At 35.7% G+C, this 27,411-nt stretch overlaps 3 protein-coding genes across 6 annotated transcripts; 1 reads left to right on the forward strand and 2 right to left on the reverse strand.

Moving 5' to 3' along the window:
- Positions 1-2,856: 2,856 nt before the first annotated feature.
- Positions 2,857-7,273, forward strand: LOC148931174 (O-fucosyltransferase 31-like). 2 transcript variants are annotated; one of them, XM_089068810.1, is made up of 11 exons: positions 2,857-2,999; positions 3,293-3,473; positions 4,354-4,416; positions 4,519-4,600; positions 4,740-4,810; positions 4,919-5,007; positions 5,135-5,338; positions 5,664-5,934; positions 6,120-6,347; positions 6,449-6,646; positions 6,799-7,273. In XM_089068810.1, exons 2-11 carry the CDS (start codon positions 3,333-3,335, stop codon positions 7,006-7,008), a joined length of 1,557 nt encoding a protein of 518 aa, XP_088924936.1. In that variant the 5' UTR covers positions 2,857-2,999; positions 3,293-3,332; the 3' UTR covers positions 7,009-7,273. The 2 variants fall into 2 exon arrangements, with proteins under 2 accessions (XP_088924936.1, XP_088924935.1); XM_089068809.1 differs by lacking the exon at positions 2,857-2,999 and having other exon boundaries at positions 3,192-3,473.
- A 2,621-nt stretch (positions 7,274-9,894) lies between these two features.
- On the reverse strand, positions 9,895-16,624 carry LOC125214603 (mechanosensitive ion channel protein 2, chloroplastic-like). 3 transcript variants are annotated; one of them, XM_048115694.2, is made up of 13 exons: positions 16,468-16,624; positions 16,316-16,381; positions 15,807-15,964; positions 15,363-15,486; positions 15,119-15,216; positions 14,930-15,043; positions 14,188-14,248; positions 12,594-12,743; positions 12,365-12,475; positions 11,932-12,099; positions 11,719-11,832; positions 11,396-11,452; positions 9,895-11,096 (listed from the first exon to the last, which is right to left on the reverse strand). In XM_048115694.2, exons 1-13 carry the CDS (start codon positions 16,543-16,545, stop codon positions 10,188-10,190), a joined length of 2,208 nt encoding a protein of 735 aa, XP_047971651.1. In that variant the 5' UTR covers positions 16,546-16,624; the 3' UTR covers positions 9,895-10,187. The 3 variants fall into 3 exon arrangements, with proteins under 3 accessions (XP_047971651.1, XP_088924937.1, XP_088924938.1); XM_089068811.1 differs by having other exon boundaries at positions 16,316-16,375; positions 16,468-16,622; XM_089068812.1 differs by having other exon boundaries at positions 16,316-16,375; positions 16,452-16,475.
- Positions 16,625-24,229: 7,605 nt separating this feature from the next.
- On the reverse strand, positions 24,230-25,481 carry LOC125209082 (B3 domain-containing protein Os04g0386900-like). Its single transcript, XM_048108682.2, has 3 exons — positions 25,377-25,481; positions 24,872-25,039; positions 24,230-24,733 (listed from the first exon to the last, which is right to left on the reverse strand). Exons 1-3 carry the CDS (start codon positions 25,395-25,397, stop codon positions 24,416-24,418), a joined length of 507 nt encoding a protein of 168 aa, XP_047964639.2. The 5' UTR covers positions 25,398-25,481; the 3' UTR covers positions 24,230-24,415.
- Positions 25,482-27,411: the final 1,930 nt, after the last annotated feature.

Genomic DNA, 27,411 nt, shown 5'->3' on the forward strand with positions numbered 1-27,411 from the left:
CACATAGTGATCAGAAGGAAATCAATAAGTATTTACAAGAAGAAAGAGAGGAAGCTGAAGATATTTTGGGCTTCGAGTGTTGAATGGCCCATTTTAGTGGGGCCTATTTCGTCAGGAGTTAATGGACCTCTTCAACGATTGGCCCATTCCTGGACCATAATGAATTAATTACTTGCTGTCAATTTTTTTTTGTTTCTCCTTTTTTAGTAGGGGGTTTTAAATTGAATGGTCTCTAAACAAGCTCAAATGAAAAATTACTGTCTCCATCCAAAAAAAAAAAAAATAGACAAAATCATAAATGACATAAATTTTAATACATAATTGATAAAGTAGAAAAGATAAAAAGAAATTGTGGTGAAAGTAGTGTTAGTGGATTGTTAGTTCCACATTTAGAATGATATATAAGGCTAGTATCAGCTTAAAACTTTCCATATTTAGACTTAGTCTAATTTTGATGGACGGTCTAAAATGGTAAAACTTGTCTATTTTTTGTGGATGGAGGGAGTATTTTGTAATGTACTCCCTCTGTTCCATAGTAATTGAGACATTTTTTTCCTACACGAAGATTAAGAAAAAAAATGTGTAATATATTTAATAAAAAGATAACAGAGTAGGAGAGAGAGAAAAATAGAGATAATAAAGTAAAAGGGACGGAAAAGTAAGAGAGAGAAAATGTTACTTTTTACTAAAAAAATGACTCTGCTACTATGAAACGTCCAAAAAAAAATGACTCTATTACCATGAAACGAGAGAGTAACTACAAATGATAGTAGAGCAATATGTCATCATCCAAATCATCTACTATTCGACATCGATACTTAATGATGATTCTTAACCTATAATTTTATTTGGAGAATCTTGTGGCATGATTTACAACCTTAATAGTACTAAATATATATGATAGAGCACAAAATTTAATTTAGAATCTCAAAATCAATACCTAACGATGATATAAATAGTACTTTAAACACTTTAACCACTAGAATTAATGTCTAGAACATTAGTTGAAGAGGACAACTAAGTAGGAGTAAATGAGTCGTTTTGAATCAAAATAATGTCATCAAAAGTGGACTCGAGTTAGGTAAAAATGACAAGTGCAATAAATATAGCATATGCGACAACATGTTTAGATGGCTACTTCATAAATGCGACAATTAGATTAAGTAATTAGTACGTCATTTAACTAGATAAGCCTAATCAAAATTGGAAATAAATTTCTGTTGCCCCAAAATAACCTTATAGTTATAAATAAATAAATATGTTCCTCTACTTTTAGGAAAATTAGAATTCCTTTTATCTAATGCTTTGCTTGCAACTGTTGATTGGAATATTCATTCTGTAGATCCAAAGGAAAATGTTTTTACAATGGAAGAAAATTGGTAAAAGTACTTGATCCCTTTCTTCAATGAGATTTATAGCAATAAATAAATAATTGTTTATATTATGATATTCTTTTTTACAACGTATTTTCTTATATGGGAAATTGGTCTCTAAAATCATGAACTTTACCTAAAATTTGGTATTTCCCATAAACTTTGAAATTGGTATATAATATCACGAACTTTGCATTTTGTTTGGTATTTCCCAAACTCACTCAAATAAGATATTTTCATCAAAATCTTATTTAACGTAGGCAACCGTGATATGTTTTATAATATTTTGAACCACTTTTTAAGTTCATAACATGTAGGATAAAAAGTTACGTTGAAAATCACGTTGATTTAATTGTGTGAAGTATGATGAAAAAGCCTCGTAAGTTAGTCAAATATAGTAATAGACATGCCGTGGGAAATACCAAACAAAATGCAAAGTTCGTGATATTATATACCAATTTCAAAGTTCATGGGAAATACCAAATTTTAGACAAAGTTCATGATTTTAGAGACCAATTTCCCTTCTTATATTTATATGTATTTTTAATTTCCGTCAGATTCATATTTGAAGTTGAGGGTGAATATTAGATTAAATAAGCAAAAATATGTTTTTCAGACACTTCCTTTTCACATTAAACCCGTGATTGCGTCTCTCTTTACTCTCTTTTAAGAAAGCAAGAAAATGAGATGTTATTTAAGTTTCGTATAACTTATCTCCAAATAAAGAGATAAAGTTTTATAATTATTATATTTAATTTTTTTTTTTTTTAAATATTTTTTAAAAGAAAAGATATTTGAGATGGAGGTAAAATCTTATAACTATTATATTTATCTTCTTTTCATGAAAAATTATTCTTTAAAAGAAAAGATATTTGAGAAGGTATTAAATCACGTATAATGCATTTTGTAGGAGTATTATTTTATTATAAAAACAATTTATTTTTCAATGTATTTTTTTATTTGGAATGTGTTAATATTTGAAAGCGTATATTTCACTTTTTAAAAAAGTAAATACATGATATATCTCTTTTATTTATCTTTTCTATTTTGTTAAATACAATGTGTTTCCATATATATTCCATTAAATTAGGAATTATCCCAAATTTCCAAACATTCCAAAAAATGTCCTTTCCATATGTATTCCGTTAAATTATGAATTACCCCAAATTTCCAATCATTCCAAAAAAATGTAAATAATAAGTACAGTGTAAAAAAGAGAAAACCAAATCATCCAATAATTTGACCATGGCGAAAGCAATCCGTCGGTGGCGCGATATCCCAATCACAAAATAATAAAAAATGACACCCCACACAATATTTTCTTTTCCCCACAAATATTTTGATCGCGATTAAACCTAATAATTTATAATCCTCCCTACTTTTATTAATTAATTAAAAAAAAAAGGAAACTTCGCATAATAAAATTGGAAAGAATTTTCCCAAAAAACCTGCATTACAAGACGACCCAATTCATTGTGCGACGCGTAGAAAGCGGTGGCTGATAAAATATTACAATCAGCTGTTTGATAAGATATCACAACCAATTATATTACTCCCCCCTTGACCACAAAGACTCCAAATTTATGCAGCTGTTTCTTGTCTTCTCACTGTCAAGTTTTGTGCACTGTAATTTGATGTTCTCTTGCTACTGCATTATTGCTCAATTATTGTAATTGTGGTTCTTGTTAACTCTTTCCACCTTAATTTTGGGTGTAAATATTGAAGGGTTTTTTTTCTGACAATATTTTAGTTAAAAAAATTGGATCTTTAATTTGGGAGTGTGTTTTGTCTGTGAGCGTCATAAATGGGGGTGAGTGGACTGAATGAAATTGGCCCCTCTTTATTTCCAGTTGTAGTCCCTCTCCACCCTTGCATCTTTCATTGCTTACAACAATAAAAAAATAAGAATACATGTGCAGTTAGCTTGCAATAAAGATCAAGACAGCCATTATTATTAGTATGAGGGAGGGTTGTCATTCTCACATTCACAGCTACAAAGGAGGAGGAAGAACCATGGCTGGAGCCCTTTTGCTGCTGCTGCCCCTTCTCTTTCCCAGCCTTTTCACTCCTTTCAGCCATGCCTTTCCCTCACTTGTCTCGGTATGTTTGATGAATCTATGTCTTGTTTGTTTGGAGTTATCTTTGTGTTTGATAATTTTGCTTTTTTTTGTGTTTGTGTTTAGTAAAATTTGCTGTTTTGTTTAGTTATAGGAGAGGCTGTTGCAAAAGGGGTGAGATTGGAGGACTTTTGCCTTTTATATGAAATGGTATTTTGTGGAAATTTGTGAATTGTTAGGTAGGTAGGGAAAAGATTTGATCTTGATGGGAATTTTGGAAATTTTGGCAATCTTGATTCTTGGTTAGTTATTCGGTTGTTGAGGATTTCGTTGCCAGTGAAGATTTCCTTTGATTTGGTGGCAGTTTTTAATTGAACTATTAATCATATTTTGGTGTTTATTAGAAAAACTTTTATTTTTAAACTAGATGGTTAGGAATCTGGAATTTGGCTTCCGATAAAAATATTATTGAGGCAGTTCAATTTTCTAGCAAATTGGTCAAGCATAGAATTATTGTGTCAGATTTAGTTGCTTATAAGTAATAATTATTTCAAGTGTTGACTTAATGTAGAGTAGGTAATTTGGATCTGTTTATGTATTTATAGAACTTATATTCTTTCTGGTCCCTTGCTGGCTGGATTATTGATTTGCATTAGTAAATGAGGTTTAAATAGAACTATGAAGCCACCCCGTGTATGATTGGTGTCGTGTTCATCGGTAAAACACCATATGGTCATTAGAAACGACTCACGATACAGGCTTGGACGACAGATCTGAACATGTACAGGTTTACCAGCCCAATTTCCGCGGATATTAAAGTCATGAATCTCATGATGAATGTGTTGCTTTGGTTTACTATGAACATCTTGTCGCTAGACCAACCTTCTATCATTCTCACAGGCTGACAATTGTTTCTGGTGCAGGAGTGGAATGCTCCAAAACCACAACATACTCGTTTACTTAGGAGTGCTCTGGAACGCCAAACTGTGAGTAAGAGTTCACTGCACGTCTTAAACAATGTTCTTTCTTCAGAGTTCAAAGTTCAGGCTGCTGAGCCATTCTTGCTTCTGTTTTTCCTTTTGTTTCAGTCTGCGGAGTTACAACGTGATCTATGGAGGCCTTCTGCCAACCAAGGATGGAAACCTTGTCTTCAACAAGTCAGTACATCGAGTAAGTAAAATTTTCTGCATCGTCTCAATTTGTGTCTCCTATTTTTTTAAGAGAAAGGCATAGCCGAATCTGAGCAAGCATGTATAATCTGAAACCGCTGTTTGTCTCCATTAAACGAATGGTGTTCTTTCTTGAGCAGCGTTGCCAGAGAAATCTCAAGGCTATATTCAGGTGTTCCTCGATGGAGGACTAAACCAGCAGAGAATGGGTGTAAGTACTTCAGTTTATTATTAGGTGGCACGTGCGCAAGTTCTTTTTCTGAACTGGTTGATATTAGTTTATATGGAGTTCACTAATACATATAATCCGTTTATAAAGATTTGTGATGCAGTTGCTCTTGCTAAAATTTTGAATGCAACACTCATAATTCCGCATCTTGAAGTAAATCCTGTTTGGAAAGATTCAAGGTCCTCTTTATTGAGTTCTTACCCTTCAAATGAGTTTTGTTAGGACGAGAGTTCTAGTCCTTATTCTTTTTTTGATCGTCAGTCGTTGACCCGAACGAGACATCGCTCTTTTGTCTTTTCCTTGCAGCACATTTGAGGAAATTTTTGATGTCGACCACTTCATTAATGTACTGAAAGACGACATATCTATTGTAAAAGAGTTGCCGGATGAGTACTTTTGGAGCACTCGGGAGTACTATGCTGAAGCAATTCGTGCTAACAGAATAAAGACTGCACCTGTTCATGCTTCAGCAAACTGGTATCTGGAAAATGTCTCGCCTGTCCTGCAAAGGTTGGACTCCTAGAGATTTATTTCACTTTCTGGATTTGAAATAATGATTTGGCATTCTTTTCGTATACTCAATCATGCCACGTGTTTATGTCATTTGGCATTTTGTTGGCATGTTTCCTCTATTTCTTTTTAAACACTACGTGTTTCATGACCTTCTGCTGTACCTTGTTCGGGAGTTAGGAGAAAAGCTTCTTTTTTGTCTGAATAAAATCCTTGAAACTTGCATACAACATTCAGCCTGGCTGGCCTACGTATAGACGTCTTTGTTCTTGTTCTGAACTTCAATTTTATCAGGGTTTAATTGTTATATTTTTCCATTTTGTAGCTACGGGATTGCTGCAGTTGCACCCTTTTCCCACCGTCTGGCTTTTGACAATATGCCCAAGGACATCCAGAGGCTAAGGTGTAAGGTCAATTTCCAGGCTCTAGTCTTTGTTCCTCACATTAGGGATCTGGGAAACACCCTTGTCAGTCGTCTGAGACATCCTCCCACCACAAATGAAGCCGACAGCAGTAACTACCTAACAAGAGTAACCGATTCACAAGACAAACAAGGGAGTGGAAAATTTGTTGTCCTCCACCTTCGTTTTGACAAGGTATGATTGCTTAGATAATTTATGGGCTAAATTTGATTTCCGAGTACTTAAATATGTTTCCGTTTGGACTTATTTAGACATTTATTTGTTCATTTTTAGATTTTTACACACTCTGAGTCTACTTCACCTTTTTTCGGTGACTGCACAGTGCACACTTTAACACGTCAGTTTCATTCGTTATTCAGGATATGGCTGCCCACTCAGCTTGTGACTTCGGTGGAGGTAAAGCCGAGAAGCTAGCTCTTGCCAAGTATCGACAGGTTATTTGGCAGGGAAGGGTGTTAAATTCTCAATTCACTGATGAGGAGTTGAGGAGTCAGGGGCGGTGCCCGTTGACTCCAGAAGAGATCGGATTGCTGCTAGCTGCTCTAGGGTTCGACAACAGCACTCGCTTGTATCTTGCTTCTCACAAGGTATGTCAAGCAAATGTTCCTTTTTCTTTACTTGCATAAATTGTTTATAGCTTAGCCAACACTTTCTTGAAGCTGCTAATATTCTTGTGATTCTGTTTCAGGTATATGGCGGGGAAGCGAGGATCTCGACGTTGCGTAGTTTGTTTCCTCTTATGGAAGATAAAAAGAGCCTTGCATCTTCAGAGGAGAGAGCTCAGATCAAAGGAAAGGCTTCACTATTAGCTGCGGTTGATTACTATGTCAGCATGCACAGCGATATCTTCATCTCCGCCTCACCGGGAAACATGCACAATGCCATGGTAATTTGCTCTGTTCCCATCAAATCTATCAAAAACGTAAACTTGTGTCGGACCTCTGACGGTTCAAGCTCCATCAAACAATACTCATATCGGATCAAAGTTCGTATTTGTTAATTTTGTTGGTTTTCTACGTATGAATCCCGAATTTGCAGGTTGGCCATCGGACATACGAGAATATGAAGACGATAAGGCCTAACATGGCGCTTTTAGGGCCGCTTTTCTTGAACAAGAGCCTGACATGGCCGGAGTTTCAGGAGGCGGTCGTGGAAGGGCATAAAAGTCGGCAAGGGATACTCCGACTAAGGAGGTCCCAACAGTCAATCTATACGTACCCAGCTCCGGACTGTATGTGCAGTGCTTGAGGCTGCTGGTTGCGCGTTTACCGGGCGATCCTTGTATGAATTTTGGCTGCAGATAGAGTGTGTGGTTGTGGCTTGCATTACTTAGACAATAAATGGTTTCCCTTCATTCATTTGGGGTCGTCCTACTCCTAGGAATGTTATATATTTGTAAAATTTGAGGTCGTGATTAACTATACAATTATCGTGAACCAGCATTTAGGATATGATTGTAATATGCCACTCATTTCCACTATCTTAAATTAATTAATGCATTTCATTTTTTTTATGTCCAGTCGTTGAACTTTCCAATTCTCTTGTGAGTGAGTCTTACTTTAGAGAAATTGCAAATAAAAGAACTTTACACTAGGATAGAGTGAGTCTTACTTTAGAGAAATTGCAAATAAAAGAAACGTGCATCTCTTTGTTATAATTTTGCTGCATATAATTACGACGGTTTAAAAAAATACAATTGTATCTAAATGTATTACCCCTATCTCGTTGAAAGGATCTATACATTTTTTTTTTAGACAAAGACTCTGATTTTTTCTAATTTCATATAGTAACTCAGAATATGGAGTGTGAATCAGACCCATGTTTGAATTGAGATACTGATTTAAGTTCTTCCCTCCCAAATCAGATAGATTCATGCCTGAAAGATAGCGGTCCTTATATATCGTAATAACAATTTTAGCATGTCTGAAAGATAGCGGTCCTTATATACCGCATTAACAATCGAAGAACTCATAATTCAATAGTACTCCCTCCGTCCCAAGGAAGTTGGGGCATTTCTTTTGGCACGAGATTTAAGAAATTGATTTGTTAAAAGTTAAAGTGGAGAAAGTAAAGTAAGAGAGATGAAGAGAGGTAAAATAAGAGAAGTAGGGGTGCTTAAACGATTCCCCGGTTCTCGTTTAACTAGAATCGGAATCGAAACCGGCCGGTTAATTGAGGATCCGGGAACCGAAAAACCGGTTCCGTTTCCGGTACTGGTTCCAACATTTTATATAAATTCGGTTCGGTAGAACCGAAACCGATCGGTTCCTAACCGGGAACCAAATTACAATTCAATTTTTTTATATAATTTAATATACTAATAAATCTAACTTAATTGAATTAATATTGAATTGGAAATAAATAATTTGAAACATTGAGTGAATTCAAGATTCAAACAGTGTTAAATTTGCGAGCTCTATTTTTTGAAGTATTTAAAATGTTTAAACCGTGATGCTTTAAATCTATAATTATTTCCCCAATCCATTTTTATGAACTAACTACTATGAGTAGAAAATCATAAGTTTGTTTTTAATTTCCAAAAGAACTACACAAATACAATATCATTCCATATTAAACCAAAAAGTCACAACAAGATCAATTAGTATTGGAAATTCCATTGAATATTTATTAGCAAAAAAAGGAAAATGGAATTCAATTTTTTTAAAGCTCCTTTTAGAAAAAATACTAAATTTTAGAACTCCTTTTTCTATAAAAGAATTGTCAACATAAACTAGTCCGACCTACTACACTTGTCATCACTCTTACCCATATATGAATATTATTGTATTGTTGGTTTGTATTTTTTTGTATATTTATTTGAATTTTGAGGTATTATTTATTATATTTCCAGATGTCAGATTATTATTTAAAATTATAGTAAATAAATTCGGGTTAAGATTACGCATCGATTCTGGTTCGGAACCGAAATCGACCGATTCTTAACCGGTCAGTTCCAGTTCCGGTTCTAGGATTTATGAAAAATTGAAACCGGTTAACCGATCAACCGGTACGGTTAGAACCGGAACCGGCCGAATAAGCTGGCCTAAAGAGAAGTAATAAAGTTTTTGCCAAAAAAGAACTTTGGACGGAGGGAGTACTACTTTTTATGAATGTCAACTAAGTATAGTAAGAGCATCCACAATGGATGCCCAATCGCGCGCCCGATCGGCCGAGATCAGGCTCGGGCGTGGTCGGGCATCCATTGCAGCCCTCGGTCGCGCTCGGGCGCGACCGATCCCGAGCCCGATCGACCGATAGTTCACACTAAATGAGCAAGTATTGCATTACTTGAGTAAACCTTTTATAGATAGGTTTTCAACTCCAACTTTCATTGTAACTTCGATGTGGGATAAATGATAATTTTATAGATAGATTATCAACTCAAAATTTCTTTGTGATTTCGATGTGGGACAATTAGTTTTACACTTAAAAGAGAGTTTTTTGTTGCTTTATGTAAAAGTTTGTTTGATTTCAATGTATAATCTATGTTTAGCCAAATGGTAAATATATCTTGGAAAATTATAGAGATTTTGTGTTCAAGTCCCAAACTCAACATACTTTTTTTATTTTGACCTTTATTATACTTTACTCATTTTATTCGATTAATGTAAGTGTTTTATTTAAATTTATTGTGTTGTATAATATTGTATTTATATTTTGCTATTTTTTATTTAATTAAAATTAAATATATAATTTATATATTTTTTTAAAAAATTAAGTAATGCATGATTTTCATTTAATTTTTCTATTTATAATATGTGAAAATATAAAAAGATAACATTAAAATTGAAATGAAAAATGGATAAGAGATAGAGCATCATTCACTAGGCTCCACCATTGCAGAAAGATAGGACATGCTGACGTGGCAACCACTAGGGCTTCCACTAGGGCATCCATTGTGATGCTCTAAGTAAATTGCTCATAGATTTTTAATCATTTGATAACCAGAGTCATTCTTTGATAAATGATCACCGTTTTCTCCTACTTGTTGCATCAAAAATCAAATCGCAGGCTTTGGAGAGCAGTTTTAGGGTTTAGCTGTTTTCTCCTACTTGTTGCATATAATTTCAGTTCAGTTTATGATGAAAAGTAAAATACCATATGCATCAACAGAGAGTTGTATGGTTTCGAAAATTCATCAAAATGGATTTAATATAGAAAGACAAATAATCCTCATTCCCGAAAAATATAGGAGAAAGGGATTTACGCCCCCAATATCTATAGCACAGCACAAAAGGGGCAAGCTATTACAAATCAGATGCATTACAAAAAGGCAAGTTCAATGCTTACATCAGCAAAGTTAAATTGAACTTCATATATAAAGAAGCACAATTGAAGATTTACCTAAGATCATGCACTTCTCTCAAAAATAGCATATGCATATGTACAGTTCCAATTGTGCACTGCAGGAGAGGCCAGATATGCTTCTACTTTTGCTGATCTGACTGCTCGCTACTCGGAGAGCCAGGGGTGTTCGGCCTCTTACCATCGTTTTTCAATTTCTCCTCAGTTACTGCTGGCCCATTGCCACTACGCAACGTGGCCAACTCCTTCATGTCTTCTGGATTTGGTGGGGCAACCATTTCTTCCTCAATGGGAAGGGTCCTCTTCGAGCCATCCAGTGCAACCCCCAGGACTATATTCTCTTCCATAGATGGCTTGGCTGCAGGTGTCTGTGCAGCTTGCTTCGAATGTGGAGTTGAATAGGCATTGTCTGATCTTCGGCCCCCCAACTCCGGTGAGGAGATTGAGCTTGCATCTTGCCCAACCTTTTGTGGTTGCTTAGAAGAACTATCAGCTGTTGGACTTGGTTCTTCAATAGACTTGCTGTCGGTATTCGCAACGGTTTTTGCACTGCTACTGAGTTTAGGATCAGATGAGGATTTTGAAACCGTCTTTAGATCCTCCTTGGTCTCAACTTTAAGCGCGTTTCCAGCCTCGGAATCAGCTTTGGTATCTAATTTTTGCATGTCTTTCGCCTTATCATCAGATGTTGGTGTTCTGGATTTAGAATCAGTGCTTAAATTTGTTTCACCCTTAGCTTCTACCTTACTATCTGGTACTGGCTTTGCAGATGTTCCCTTGATATCATCCTCCACATTTGCTCTTGCTGGTCGACCTTGATTTTTGGGCTTTTCCTCCCCGTTGACTTTATAGGATGGTTCAATCAATAGCACTTGCCGATTTGACATTCCCTCTCGGTTGTACATAGTTTCTGAAAATGGTACACTGTCCAGGTCCGCGTCAGTAAATACTTTCTGAACTGTGCGGATGGGAGTGGCCAGTCGAGCACGATGGTGCCTGATGACTCTGAGTAGATCAAGCAGAATAGCTTCCTGTTGTCCAAATAAATGAAATCAAATACAACGATCAAAAGGCGTTTCATCTGAACTAGTAGAAAAAACCAAGGTCATGCGAATAAGTTGAGAAAAAGAAAAGTCCGAGAAAAAATTGTGCCACTTATATCAACTTCGCAACCTATATCATAGAGACAGTTTAGCGCCTGCATTCTCTAATCATTATTTAGCTATGAGCCCATGACCTCCAAAGATGCATCATTTAAGGTCGTATAGAGCAGTGTTTATTGACAGAGAGTCAAGAGCGTCAGAGAGCAATGACTAAGAAAAATTCTCACCTTAACACATAAATACTCTTCAAAATGTGAGGTCTTCACAAAGCATGACACCATTATCTGCACAATTGTACACAAAAAAAAAAATTACATATCCATAAATTTGGAGTTATATATGTATCACGAGTGCATATTCCAGGTGATGATGAGAAATGCTCACAAATATATTTTAAATCAAGCTCAATGCAGAAGATTTTGTTAACTCTCTCTCTCTCTCTGGTTGGGGTTTTGGTAGGTAGGTGGGGAAGTATTAACTGTTTTCACCATTAATTTTCACAGTACAAAAAAATTTCCCTTCAATTGTACTTCAAAGAATTAAATCTCACCATGAGGGCCTGATTTTCAGGATTAATATTGTCCAAGAATACTCTTCTGTGCAATTTCTGTTGTTCCACTTGAGGATTCTTTGCCAATACCTTGCGCATATCAGCTACAATGTTCTGCACAGAGCGGATGACATTTTAAGATGGATCAAAATGAGAGAACCAATCCATTCCTTTGCAGCAGAATTTATCTACACAAAGTATAACAGAACTCACATTAATTTTGCTCACATCCAGATGACTGATGGCTAGGTGGGTTTTAATACGCCAATGAGTTTTTTGAGTTAGATTTCTCACAACATTCACAGTGAACTTGTGGTTGGGAATGTGGACAGCTTCACGATCTTCCCCTCTTACAATTGTTGGCGACCACCATCCTACATGCTGAAATCAAGCAACATCAGTGAGGACAGGAACATGACACAAGGTGAAGAAAGGTTTGTCTATTCACTCTGAAAGTAGACATCTGCAACTCTCACGAGTTCATGTGCATTGCAGTGTCTGAACAGCAGTAATAGGCCAGACAGATATACAGACTGTGAGAACATAATTAAACAACCTATATACAATTTTCATGTCTCAAGGAGCAACATGCCTAATACAATTTTTATGATACACTGCTACTGTTTTTCAACAACCCCATACGAACCTCAACTGTCCCAGAAACATCATAACCTTCAATCTTGGTCTGAATCCACTCATTCACAACGAATGGCCGGGTAGCATGAATCATTGCACTTGAAAGGAAATTTGTAAAGATCTGAATACAGAAACCAAGGGCTCTTGAGTGGATTTTACAATAAATGGGTCTTAAAATAGGCAAGAATTCAAAAAATGATTGGGATATACTAAAAAATGGACAGAAATTTCATTTGCACCTCACGTCCAGCTAGTGTGAGCAGGACCGTCCCCAGACCTCCAGCTGTGAGCCATTTTTGAGTTGAGAAACCTAACAGCTCCATAAACAATGATACAGCCGCAACCCACACAGCTGTATATATAGCTTTGCCAGCAAACTGAAAACCCATCTGTGAAGAAGCAACAAAAAACTGTTGAGAGTGAACTAATTTCAGTATCAAATGGAGCACGTATTCTGCTTTCTCTACTCATATACGTAGATATATCCTTCCATTTGGTAGCTTCCAATTTATGCATGAAAATCCATTGAGCCGTAGCCAATCAAATTTTTAAACTTACAGTTGTGGAAAATGGGTGGGATTATCTATGGTATCAGGTTAAAAGGTTGAATTATATAAATAACCCTTTTTTGCAAAAAAAAAAAAAAAAGGGCTCTGAAATGCTATTTTGTACCAGAACAGTTAAATTTTCTTTAAAACCATGTTCAGTACTAAAATTTAAAATCTAGATGATACAAAAGTTCGATGATAAAAGTTCCTGGTGTGGAGTACATAGAAGGCAGGCTATATACAGTAAATTATGAAATAAAGATTTAGAAGCAAAACAGTCAAAAGTTCTGAGGGCTTAAATTTATTTTGATAATGTAATAAACCAACTATAAAAGAAAAATGAAAAATACACATTTATTCATTGACCCTCACACTGAAACCCTTTTCACGCCTTTACTGAATATCTGATCACTCATGTGGAACTTTTATCTGGTGAAGTTAGTTTGAATAAGAAGGATCCCTAACATACCAATACATACAGAATCCATAAGCATTACAATGGTTGTAAATTAATACATGTTGTCTTATCATTAACTGAAATTATTTAGTGGTAAGAGAGTTCTATGTTTGTATGGATACAGTAGGATCCTCATTGACTATGATACACACAATTTGCAAGCATTTTAATAGTTCATATTTGTATATAAATATGAGCATTGTCATATAAATATACCAACCATAAGTTTCAATGATTATGGTGTGGGTTGGGTTTATGCATAATTGCATATCGAATGCATACCATGCTACACATTCAGGGAGTTCATAATAAACATGCTACAATGGTAAGATATGCACTATGGAATTTTGACAAAAGTTCCAGCTAAATAATTTCAGGGGGAAGGAACCCATTATATTAGAAAAAGTGTAGGTCAAACAAGTATGTAATTGGCCAAGCTTTTAAACAGTACAGTAAAGTGGTGTTATAACTAAAGTATCTGTGCACCACCATAAGTGAAATACTCCCTCCATCCCCCATATTTGTCACCATTTGATCCGGCACGGGTTTTAAGAAATGTAATTGAAAGTGGGTTTAAAAAGTTGGTGGCACGTGGGTCCTACTTTTATAATATTAGTTTTATATAAAATGTGAGTGAGAATGAGTTAGTGGAATATGGGGTCCACTACCAAAAATGGTAAAAGTGAAAGGTGACAAATTTTTAGGGACGGAGGAAAAAGGAAATAGGTGACAAATTTTCAAGGACGGAGGGAGTAGGTTTTTTCACAGTAACAGTAGTATAAGCGCATGAAGAGATCCTGTAGCGTGAAACAAAGAGTGGGAACATACATTTCTAGTGTCTGTGGAATCATTTGTCTCCATTGCAATTTTTTGTGCTTGTAGGATCAGACTGCACAAAGTAATAAAAAATGACATTAGTTCTCCGAGATGTAAACTGTTTGGAAGAAATTTGGAATAAGATACATACTTATACATAGATCCAAAAAGTGATAGACACTTAAAAATGTAACTAAAATTACATATCAAAGTTATCGAATTACACACGGCTCGCAATTAATCACCTAGGAAGCACCCAGGCAAGCTTTCTATGTACTTTACCCAGGCTACTATTCTTATGTCCAAAACCCTACTTATTTTATCAAGTCATCTTGTTTTATATTTATCTGTTGTATTTTCTTAAATAACGATTCAGAAAGAAGAGCAAAGAAGACAACAAAAATCGGACAAGTGATGGATCAGTGAATATCCTAGTCAAGCAAGAAAGGGAGGTATCTTATCTAAGAAACGAAAGAATCTTGAAACGCATAAATGTATGATGTAAGTTTCTGTATGCATATTGTGAGCATGAACGTATAAAAGAATGCTATATTTAACCAGCAGGAAGCTCAGGTGAATGTGCATAAATATGTATGAGGGCCTTAGTAAGTCCAGTAGCCAATATACATGAAAACAGTCATGGGAAACCAACCTCTATCAATGTCAATGTCACAGCAAAAAGAAAGTATCACTTTAATGTAGATAAAAATCTTGAGAAGTCAACATTAGTCAGTAAAAAGAAAACAATACTAACCTTGACAGACAATATGAGAAGCCCAACACTGTTGATAAGGATCTGACAAAATTTAGGAGTCTTTGTTTAACAACCTGACCAGCTTCTGTGGGAATAGTTACTGGATCCAGTGCTCTGTAAGATACTAAATATAGTTTAGTGACCCTATCAGATCTGATTTTTCTATCTTCCGCTAACAGACATACTAACCTGCAAATGAGGATTGCTCCTGTCCATAGTAGCAATGGTTGAATATAAGATGTTGTAATTTGATAAGTACTACTCTTTTTCCATGTATTATCACCCTTCTGCACATGTGACAGATTAATTGTATTCGATTAGTCGATGACTTACGAAGGTCAAGTACTCAACTAAATCTCAGAGACCCCTTCTTACAAGGATGTAAACAATAGAAAAAAAAGGTTTAGGAACTGAAATATGAAGAACACAATACGTGGAAGAGTATGTTTCTGCTAAGTCTCACAAGTGGCCCAAGACCCCATACAGCAAAGATGATAATACCGACGGCTGAAGCCAATTTAATGACAAGGGGACTTCCTTGCAAACGATTAAATGATCTGCAACACACAAACTTATGACTTAATAAAACTGACAGCTAGAGAATTAAAACAGAATCACACAGTTTCACATCAGATGACTATTTCATGGGAAAAATTCTTAATGGGGTGTGATTATGGGCATCTATCCCCCATTATAGCATGTTTATTATGGCAAAAGAGTGTACAAATAATGTCGGATACATGCCCATAATCGCACCCCATTAAGAATTTTGCCCTATTTCATGTGCAAAACTAATGCTTCAACAGGTTTAATTGTGGCTTAAGGATCTTCTCGGAGAAATCAGACGAAAAAGCAGATGCTGAAAAGGAGAAATTACCTTGCTAATGTCAAGGTTGCATTCTTTACACAGTTAGTGTCCAAAGGCGCGCCTAGATTTAAAAAACAATGGCACCTAAGCCGGTTATTTCTACAAGGAATGGTGCATACTCTTCTATTTATTCTCTTCGAAACATTCGAACTCCAAGAATAGTGTTGCTGAAAATGTAATTGAATATTAATGTCAAGCGTGGCCAAGAACAAAGAGACAGCACGAAGGCAAAACTTCAATGAAGTGCAAAGTAATAGGAAGAGATACAATAATTAAATCCTTAGTACAATTAAATTCAGATTACCAAAAACACGAATTATTGTAAAAAAAACACAAATTTCCTGCAAAAACGACTAGCAAAGGGAAGGCATTCACAATAAAAGAAATAATCCTCTTAGAATATAAAGAACTACTTCAATCGAAAATATAACTGCAAAAACAAAATGAGAATTCCCCCCTTCCATGAAAAACATCAGAAATATGGCTGAAAATAAAATCAATCCAATAACGGAGCGTACCAGTGAAATTGAGGGTAGATTATCGGCGGATACACATAATCTGCCATTGGCATTCGGATTCTGCAGCTGGAAAGTGATTATTACGATTAGAAAACAATTATAGGAAAAATAGCTGAGTTGAAGAGAGAGACTACACGATTCGCATAGAATACCCTAAATCTGTTACTAAGCCCGTTGCTCCGGCAAATTCCGAGCTGCAGAGAGAGTTGCAGAGAACCAGAAACAGTCATTTTCTTTCTCCTCGCTTTCCCGGTTTCCCCTCTCTCTCTCTCTCTCTCCACCAATTCGTATATCTCTCTATGTATCTATCTCTCTTTGTCTAAAATGGAATAATAATTATAGTAGTTGATTGAAAATATCGACAACAAGAGGGGCCGACGCCAAATTCCGAAGATTATTGTATTTTTCTTGCTCCATATTTTACAGTATAAGAAAAATATAAGTAAGTATTTTGCATTTTGTCGTATATATTCCATCTTGCTATGCTTGACCTAACAAATTCTATGATATGAATTTTTAAATCGGTAGCCAACACTTATACGGTACATGTGTAAAGCTGTAAATACATGTCTTATTAAATGTGTTGTGATCAAATGTAAAATAGTTGGAGTATTTAATCTCCAAAAGTTAAATAAAAGAGTATATTTGTAAGTAATTATAAAAATTCAGTGTCAAGGAAGTAATAAATTCAGAAGCGAATAAATCAAGTTTGTTAGGGTGTTAGCACAAGGAAAACAGTAAATATTAAAATAGATATTTTAATATCACGAAATTTTCAAAAAGTTGAATTTTTTCCATAAACTTTAAAATTGACAAATAATATCACGAACTTTACTCCGGGTTTATTTTTTTCGCACGAATGAAAAAATTCATATTATTTTCATTGATTGAAGAACAATTTTGGAGGGTGTGCTTCAAGAAAAACTATATTCAAAGATTGAAAAACTTGAAGCTCTCAAAATTGTTGTCGAGAAATTACGAAAAAAAATCTGTATCATAATATTATTTGTGGAAATTTTTTTATTCGTGGGAAAAAATAAACCCGGGGTAAAGTTCGTGATATTATTTGTCAATTTTAAAATTCATGGGAAAAACTCAACTTTTTGAAATTTCATGATATTAGATGTCAATATCCCTTTAAAATATGTAATATTTAGATACAAGATAATGGGGTACGTTAAAATGCTAATTTTTTTATTAAATTACTAATTTGCTAACTCATCAACGTAATGTATTAAAAATGTCAACATGATCACATGAACATGTCAATGTATATTTCTGTTGATATTTTAATAAACTGTGTTAATATTTAAATATCAATGTTAACACAATATACTAATATCAACTCAAAATTTATGTTAACATTTTTAATACGCTGCATTGATTAGTTAACAAGTTAGCAAATTAAGAAAAGCCAGCAACGGATTACACCCCCAAGATAAATTACTAAATAGATCTCGAAAGATAATCAAATTTTAATTTATTTTATACTTTTCAAAAATTAAATAATTAATTTTTGCAATCATCAAATTATTCTCATTATTTGGTAAACTACGTGATAATGTAACAATCGCTTTTAAATCCTAACATCAAAACCTATTCTATTAAAAAAGAGTTAATATTCCCAATAGACATAACATTTCCGTGTATTTAATTACAATTTTGTGATTTGAAATCCTAAAATCTTAAATCCATCCTATGCAATAGAGTTAACATTCCTAATAAAGATGTAACATCTTCATGTATTGAACAATTCTGTGATTTACAATTTGATTTTTGGAAATCACAGAATGAACTAAATTTAATATAGTACTTCGTCAGGGTGCGTTATATTGCTAACTATTTAAGTTGTTAACTCATCAATACAGTGTATTAAAAATGTCAACATGGTGATATCAGAATGTCAAAACATAATATCAACACATTATATAGAAGTTCAACAAAATAATATGTTAGACATTTTAATATCATCATGTTGATATTTTCAATACATTGCATTGATGAATTAGCAAATTAGCAATTTAAGAAAGTTAGTCCGTATAACTTTCTTAATTTATTTGACAATGTATCTTAAATACCTGTATACGTGAAGTGTTAATTTTTTGTCGTCCATATAGTCTCATACCTTTTACTTTTGTCGGTGACGGCGGCGGAATGGAAAATTCTCCATAAGCTTGATATTTTAGTTAGCGTATATATATTTTTTCTTTATCTACAAGTAATATAATTCTTTTTGGACGTTATTTTGCAAAGGTGATAAATAAATAATTAAAATACAAAGAGAATAGAATAAGAGGGAGGATAATATAGAAGAGAGTCGTATATACATTATTTTCTTGCTTACTTTATTTTATCTCAACTCTAACTATTTATTATCATTTTTGCAAAACAACGTCCAATTTGGAACGTCTCACTTGTAGTGGAACGGAGGGAGTATATTTTATAATTTTATATAGTAGATAAAATAATTCAATATTGTTCATTTGTCTTGATGCCAGGTTCATGAAGATATTAATAAGGAGTAATAACATTGGTAAATAGATGGAAATGAAAGAACTAGATAACGTTTGGAAGGAAGAACACGCAACTTAGGTAAATTTCAAACGCGGCGAATATGATATGGATAAACCAAGAAGCTTCATATTCTCCACGTGCTAGAATAAAAGCGAGTGGAGGAGAATAAACGCATGTTAGAATTCATATTTTTTTCATTTTAGTTATTATAAATAATCTTGTAAATTATTTAAATCTATACTTCTCCTTTGTTTGGAGATATATAGAAGGAAGGTGGAGAACTAGCCCACGTCTTCACCATTGTCACGGTGGTTGTTTGTCTATCTAGATGACCCGAACCCATGTTCCACTGCACATTGGGCAGGGGTCTGATCTCTGTTGTGCATTTATGCACAGTATCTCCTGCTGAGCTACTCCATACAAACTATTAAAATAATATATTTTTACTTAATGTATTTCATTTAATTCCGTTACTTATTTTATTTCTTTGTGTGGAGCAGCAAAGACTGCTGTGCTGAAATGCACAACAGAGGATCCCCATCCCATTGAGCACTGATAGGGCCCTCGATTTGTAAATCTCGTCCAAGCTGCAAATTACCGTGACTTTATCTAGAGACAGGGATTTCCATATCTTATCTTTTTTATCTTTATTCATTTTCAATATCTTTTGTAAGTTTTTTTATTTAATTATATTGCTTATTGCCAAGATACGGTTTAGGGATTAGAATTATGTAAATAATAAAATTCTATAGTTTTGTTCATTGAGAAATACTAATAAACAATTTATTCTCATTCACGGTTCTAGCTGAAATCGCCTCCTAGCACCTCATCTAGGGTTTATCTTCTTTTTGTTGCAAACGCGCGTTCTCAATCACGATAGATCAAAGGTCTATCAACCAACGGCGGATGGAGGGTGGGGTCGCGTGGGGTCAGCCGACCCCACCGCCGTCCCCGAAGAACCGCCTGAAGACTCCTACGGCCCCGGACCCCACAGCATCTGAAACTCCGCCTCATGATTCATCCTCAGGCCTCAAGGAGGGCAACTTTTCTGATGATTTCCATTGTTATTTCCTTTTCTCTTCTTCTTTTTATCTATTGGGCTTAGGTTTGGGATTTTTATTAATTAAAAAATACAATTAATACTTTTCTTTTTAATAATTTTATCTTTTTATAAACTTTATTTATAAATAAGAATTATGAGTTTCTAATTCATTGATCGTCTTTTAATCATGTTTTATTATTACTTTTATTTTGTGGTAGTTTATTGATTATCTTTTAATCATATTTTATTATTTTTTACTTGTATTTAAATTAGTACTCCTTCCGTCCCAATAAGTAAGAAACATTTGGTTTCCGGCAGGAAATTTTATGCAGTGTTGTTTTGTGAGTTAATAAAGAGAAAGTAAAGTAAGAGAGAGGAAAAAATAGAAAACGTTTCATTTCTAATGAGAGTAGTAACTAATAAACTTTTTATCTAATTTTAATAAATATAATAATTATCTTTGCTTTTGATTATTGATTTTAATTACTTTTCATTTTAGATTAATGGATACATTTTTTTGTAAAGATCTTGCATTTTCGCCTATTCTTCTAGTACTCCCTCCGTCCCTGAAAAATTTTCAACTATTTTCTTTTTCGTCCGTCCCTAAAAATTTGTCACATTTCACTTTTATCATTTTGGTAGTGGACCCCACATTCCACTAACTCATCCTCACTCATATTTTATTTTAAAACTAATACATAAAAGTAGGACCCACATGTCACCAATTTTTTCAATCCACTTTCTATTATATTTCTTAAAACCCGTGACGGGTCAAATAGTGCCAAATTTTAAGGGACGGAGGGAGTATTAAGGGCATCCGCATCGCAGATGCGATGCTGTCTCGGTCTCGTCTCGACGAGACGAGGCATCTCGTCGCGCGACGCGTGCCGGCGAGGCCGACCTCGAGCTGGCGAGACGACGCGCGCGCCCCACATGGCATGCGCTGGAGTATGGCGTGACGCCCACTCGCGGGTCGAATTATGATGTAATAATTTTTTTTTTATAAATTCGAAAAATTCGAATTTAAATAAAAAAAAATTTAAACGGTCAAATGATCGTTGTATTCAAACGGTCGATTTTTTAGATTTTTCCTTTTCTTTTCTTTTATTATTCTATAAATATACTCCATACTCCATTCACCATTTTACACACAAACACTACTCTCATTCTTCTTCCATTCACTACACTCATCTATTTCTTTCTCTCAAATTGTTGAAATAATGTCCGGCGATGGAAACTCCAGCGGCGGCGGCGGCTCCGGCAGGCGGCGCTCCGGCGGGTTCGACTTGAACTCGTTCGACGATTGGGCGAGCATGTACAACTTTTTTGGTACTCCCGGTTCGTCGCCGGGCACCCAAGCCTCGACCACTCGCCGGCGTACCAAACATCACATTTTGATGTGGATGCATACTATCGTCCCTCCCCCCAGAGGTACGGGCAATCGCCAGGATTATCCCAATTTTCGGAGAATTTTTTGGCGCTTGAACGCACTTTTCCCGACTGGCCAATAGGTGGAGGCTCCGGCAGGATCGGCCTCAGGATCGGCGTCAATGCTGAGGAGGAAGAGGAGGAAAAGGAGGAAGAGGGCGACCACGAGGTTGTGGGGGACGACACCCGTCATCCATACAGCCAAAAAGAGACGTTGGGTCTGTACGACGCTTGGATCAGCGTCTCGTACGATCCTGTCGTCAGGAATCAACAAACCAACAAGTGTTTTTGGAAAAAAGTCACCGAAGTTTACAACGCACGAAGGCCGAAGAACACCTTTGCCCGCAACTTGAAGATGCTCCGCAGTCATTGGGACCGATGCGACAAAGATGTCAAAAAATTTTGCGCGATATATAGGGCAGAGGCGGTGAATTATCAAAGCGGAGCCAGTGGAGCCGACATTCTGAGAACGGCATTGCGGGTCTTCAAAGACGACGTCGGTAAAGATTTCAAGTTTGTCGATGTTTGGTCGCAAGTCCACCACCTTGAAAGGTGGCTGGCAGTGTCGAGTCGGGCTCGAAACGCACGAAGCACACGGCGCGTGGCCACTACTCGTCTAGTGATGGCGGGGAAGGCAACACCTCACGTGAGGGCACACCAACCGATGATGCAGGGGGGTCTTCTTCCGGTTCACGGTGTCGGCCGCAAGGGACCAAGGCGGCGAAGGTGGCGAGAGCGAGGGGGAGAGGGAGAGGGAGAGGGCGAGGGGCCGCGGCGAATCACGCCAGGCGAGTGAGGGCTCGGGATCCGGCACGGGCAAGGGCTCGAACACCCTAATGTCCATGTACCTGGTCGCCTCGATGGCTGACCTTTCAAAAATGACTCATGTCCAAGTTTCAGCCCATATGGACGGAATTGAGTATATGAAAGCTCAACTTGGTATAGGGAATCGATCTAACTTGGGTGCACCGCCGACTTCAGGGAATGATGATTCGTCGGCGGAGTAGTTTTTATAGTTTAATTTAGAGTATTTTAATTATGTATTTTTTTTATTTTTATTTTTTAGGATTTTAATTATGTATTTTTTTTTATTTTTTAGGCTTTTAATTTGTAATTTTTATTTTATTTAATGAAGTGTGTTTTTATCAAATGAATTTGTTGGAATTAAAAATAGAAAATGAAATTGAATGAATAGTTAAGAGATGTTAAGAGATGGTTAAGAGATGAAGGGATGTAGGTGCTGTCTCTTAGTTAAGAGATGAGATGAAAAGTACAGTGGGACCCATGAATAGTTAAGACGGTTAAGAGATGGATAAGAGACATGAATGCGGATGGCCTAAAGTTGAACATGAACAACGACTAAAAGATAGTATATTCGTAATGCCACACTTCCCCCACTTTTATTTATCCTTCCAATTTATCTTCCAATTTCTCTGTTTTGCTATACAAATTGTTGAGTTAGGAATAAGCCACAAATTATTTCCTGACATATCTCTATGAGCCATGCCGCTTCTCGAGGAATAACAAGTCACAACAACACGCACTCCGAGATATCAAGGAGTTGCTCGTGGAATTACACCAACTACTCGATGCTCATGGAGAATTTTTAGCAAAATCCGGGCAGCACTCACTGACCGAGGAAGCACTGATCAGCCTTGACGCACGCTCGCCTCAGCTGTCGACGTGGCATACTCGGCCACCCAATGTGAGCCGTCAGCTTCGCGCACTTCCCTTCGGGAGCAGCAACTCGCTGGTCCAACCACCGCAGCCAAAGGTAGCTTTATCAAATCGGACTCGAAGACCTCTGCCGTCACACACCACTGGAGAATTTGTCCCCCGTTTTGTACTCCAAGCACCTCTCTTCAACGGTGATGACCCATTAGGTTGGATTTTCGGTATTTAAGACTATTTCAATCATTATCTTATCTCCGAATCTATTCGCTTTGAAGTGCTTATTTTGTTTGCGATACAATGACTTTGTAAAGACTGTCAGTTCCATTGATAAGGCTGCTAGAGGAAAGTTGTCGCCATTTTCATCATTTTGCAACAAGGAAAGCTACCAAAGTCATGATCTTTGGATTCTCATACACCAATATTTGCTTCAGCCTTCACGATGGAGTTTATTATGAAACATCTAAAGGAGAGTTTCGCTTATGGCTGATTTTTCTGGAAAACAAAATGGTGTAGTGTGCTCCGCCCCGGTAGAGCAATCGGGCCCATGAATAGTGAAGAACATGCTCTATGCGGAGAACACCGTAGCTGATGCTCTATAGAGTGAATGTAGTAGATAAAATTAACATTCCTTGACGTGACTTTCTATCTCTCGATCATACGATATTTGAATATTTTACTTCTTACGATATTTGAATAGTGAAGATCATGCTCTATGTGGAGAGCACCGTAGTTGATGCTCTATAAAGTGAGTGTAGTTAGATAAAACTAACATCCCTTGACATGACTTTCTATCTCTCGATTGTACGACATTCGAATATTAGTACTTCTTAAACAAAAGTCTCTTCTTACGTACATACACAAAATGGAAAATAAAAAAATCATCGAATGACAGTCGCTATGATTGTAGATAGAATTTCAGTCGATTAGTCCGCACTTGTATAATTCACAATCTAAATATGGCTAACCCGAAATCTTTACCATTATTCCAGACTATCACACAACTTGATAATATTGGTAATATTAATATATGACAATACTTCTTACCTTATTTAACAGTAGTCAGTTTGGATTATGGAATATGAGAATACTTCTTATATTCCAAAACAATATTCTACTACTACTACTACTACTATTTTTTACTACTAATATATGTCCATTAAAAAAAAATAAAACAATAAAACCATCATGTGGCATTTGGTCATGACCGCATATGAAATGCCAATGAGATTAACCTGCATCAGATAAACACAAATTCATAATCAAAATATTAGTCTAATTAATCTACATCCGATAAGGATGATGACACATCCACATTAAATCCACCTTCCACAAGGCACATGACATACTAACCTAATTAACAGTCATTCCAGCACTTAGTAGCAGAGTTAACAACAGAGTCTACAGAGACAGAAATGTAAAGCTTAATGGTGAAAATAGCGGAGTTAAAGCTCTATAGCTGTCTCCGGTGTCTTTCCCCAGGATTGAATCTTGGACAGCAGCGCAGGCGGCAGATACATGGTGTTCCTGATGATGACAACGTCGAGCCTCAGAATCTGAGCGCTCGACTCCATCACCTCAAAGACACAAGCATCTCCCTCTTTCAGATTGTTATCATTCACGAATCTTCTCCAAACACCACTCCCAAACCTCGGCCACTTGTCGTCTCCAAGATACATCATCTGCCATTGCTTATCACCATGCCTCAGAACTAAAGGCACCTTTACATCAGGGAGTTTTGGAAGAATGTGTTTTGATAGACGCTGTTGCCACCAAAATCAAGGAATTCTCATATGTGAAATAGTACTAATACTCAAATTAAATCAAATGCACCATTTATTACACACACAACATAGTACAAAAATTTCAGAGGATGTAATGAAAAACACGAGAATATATACCACATGATGAGGGGGGTTGACATGTGTCTTTAACATAATAATATCAAAGAAATCCTTATTCCCTGTGAGAGAGCACCCAACTCCAACTCCAACTCCAACTCCAACTCCAACACCATCACCATCACCATCACCATCACCACCTCTTTTTCCTGCATTCATTCCACATACCTAAACAAGAATTAAGTCAATTAACAACAATTGAACAATATTTTTGTAGTACAAAATATTCCAATTTCCATTTTTTTTAGTTTAGCTACTTATATTCCTGAGTGACAACTACTTAATTTCATCTCTGCATTTGCTACTATGTGAATATAGGGTTGAACCCTTCTCGCGTTTTCGACAGAATATTGGCGAAATAAAATGAAAATAAAAGGAGAGAGACGTGTATAACGGCAAAATCATGTGATCCATCCATCAATACTAATTATACTATAATCGAAGGTAGAATTTTCATAAAAAAAATAGAAATTGCAATGTAATTTTCAGGAAGTGTTAGTGTTACCTCCTTTGAAGGGGCAGACATCTTGTGATATTGCTACACCAAGAAGAAAGAGAGAAATGTTATTTGGTCACAATTCTCGATCTCATCGTAGTGAATATGTAAAAGCAGTTTGTCATAGCAGTGAAAAAAATATTTCCAAATCCACATTAGAATAGATGGTGGCCCACATACTTCCACAATTGGACGTCAGCTGATTGTAAAATGGATTGGAAAATGGAAAAGCAATTAGACGTCAGCTGATCAATTGAAAATGGACGTCAGCTGGTTGTAACAGCGATTGGAAAATGGAAAAGCGATTGGACGTGAACTGGTCAATTGATTCACAGTGATAAAGTTATTTTACCATATTATTACGTTTTATAGTAATAGAGTCATTTTCCTTTTTAGTAACAGTCATTATTCTACTTTCTCTTACTCCCTCCGTCCCCAATTAAGAGTCACATTTTTCCATTTTAGTCCGTCCCTAATTAAGAGTCACACTTCATTTTTACCATAAATGGTAAGTAGGTCCCACATTCCACTAACTCACTTCACTCACATTTTATTATAAAATCAATATAAAAAAGTGGGTCCCACATTCCACTAACTTTTTCAACCAACTTTTCTTTACCTTTCTTAAAACCCGTGTCCGGTCAAAGTATGACTCTTAATCGGGGACGGAGGGAGTACTTTTTTCTCTCTTCATCTCTTTATCTTTTTCATTTCCCGCTTTATTCTCCTTTTACTTAACTCACCTAACACAATTTTTCTTAATCTCCATATCAAAAAATAACGTCTCTATTACTATGGAACAGAGGAAGTACTACATATATTTCAATTAGAAAGGAAATAAACAATTCAAGAATCCATTTCTAGAGGCAAAAGATCCAAAATACCATGTATAGAACAAGTTACTTGATATTACTCCCTCGGTCCCATAATACTCCCTCTGTTCCATAGTAATAGAGACGTTTTTCTATTTCCGTCCGTTCCATAGTAATAGAGTCATTTCCCTTTTTAGTAAAAGTCAACATATTTTTCCACACCTACTTTACTCTCTCTTACTTTTTTCTAGTTTCATAGTAATAGAGTCATTTCCCTTTTTAGTAAAAGTCAACATATTTTTCCACACCTACTTTACTCCCTCTTACTTTTTTCTATCTTCATCTCTCTACCTTTTTCATTTTTCACTTTATTCTCTCTTTACTTAACTCACCTAACACAATTTTTCTTAATCTCCGTGCCGAAAAGTTTTGCCTCCATTACTATGGAACGGAGGGAGTAAATGACATGCTTGGAAAATGGTACAAGATATTAAAAGATATTTTTTTGTGTGCTAAGTGAAATGAGAGAAAATAGTACTCCTTCCGTCCCAAAAAAGTTGAGTCGTATTCCTTTTTAGTCCATCTCAATAAAGTTGAGTTATTTCCTTTATTAACAAAAAACGAAACATCTAATCACTCTTTTTTTATTCCATCATTTACTTTAATCTCTCTTATATTTCCTACTTTTTTCATCTCTCCTATTTATTTAATATAAATTTCTAACCTCCGTGCCTAAAAGTTTTGTCTCAACTTTTATGGGACGGAGGGAGTAGTTGTATATTTTTATTAATGTGAGAATGAGCTTTTTCCAAAAAAAAGTAAATATGACATGTTTTGTGGGATAAACTAAAAAATACTCCCTCAGTCCACGAAAATTTGTCCCAGTTTTCCATTTTCGTCCGTCCCCCAAAATTTGTCTCATTTCACTTTTACCATTTTTGGTAGTGGACCCCATATTCCATTAACTCATTCCTACTCACATTTTATTATAAAACTAATACTTTAAAAGTAGGACCCACAATCCTAACTTTTTCAACTCACTTTCCATTACATTTCTTAAAACCCGTGCCCGGTCAAACTGGAACGAATTTTCGTGGACGAAGGGAGTAATATTTTGTGGGATAAACTAAAAAATAAAGTGTAATATCTATTATGGAACAGAAGGAGTACTATTTACTTTCTAAATTGAAGAAACATTATTTGTGTATCTCATCAATCATCCCCTGTTCAAA

The sequence above is a fragment of the Salvia hispanica genome, chromosome 3 (genome assembly GCF_029641045.1).
Source record: "Salvia hispanica isolate PSC_SH4W2 chromosome 3, Shi_PSC_v1, whole genome shotgun sequence".
Lineage (NCBI taxonomy): Eukaryota > Viridiplantae > Streptophyta > Magnoliopsida > Lamiales > Lamiaceae > Salvia > Salvia hispanica.

Coding starts and splice junctions, on each gene's coding strand:
- LOC125209082 (XM_048108682.2), bottom strand. CDS start 25,397: ATGTCTGCCCCTTCAAAGGAG. Junction 25,040..25,376: donor TGTCTGCCCCTTCAAAGGAG/GTAACACTAACA, acceptor ATTCTTGTTTAG/GTATGTGGAATGAATGCAGG. Junction 24,734..24,871: donor TCAACCCCCCTCATCATGTG/GTATATATTCTC, acceptor TGGTGGCAACAG/CGTCTATCAAAACACATTCT.
- LOC148931174 (XM_089068810.1), top strand. CDS start 3,333: ATGAGGGAGGGTTGTCATTCTCACATTCACAGCTACAAAGGAGGAGGA. Junction 5,008..5,134: donor CCTGTTTGGAAAGATTCAAG/GTCCTCTTTATT, acceptor TTTTCCTTGCAG/CACATTTGAGGAAATTTTTG. Junction 6,647..6,798: donor GAAACATGCACAATGCCATG/GTAATTTGCTCT, acceptor CCGAATTTGCAG/GTTGGCCATCGGACATACGA.
- LOC125214603 (XM_048115694.2), bottom strand. CDS start 16,545: ATGACTGTTTCTGGTTCTCTGCAACTCTCTCTGCAGCTCGGAATTTGC. Junction 15,487..15,806: donor GCAACCTTGACATTAGCAAG/GTAATTTCTCCT, acceptor TGTGTGTTGCAG/ATCATTTAATCGTTTGCAAG. Junction 15,217..15,362: donor GCAGAAACATACTCTTCCAC/GTATTGTGTTCT, acceptor TCACATGTGCAG/AAGGGTGATAATACATGGAA.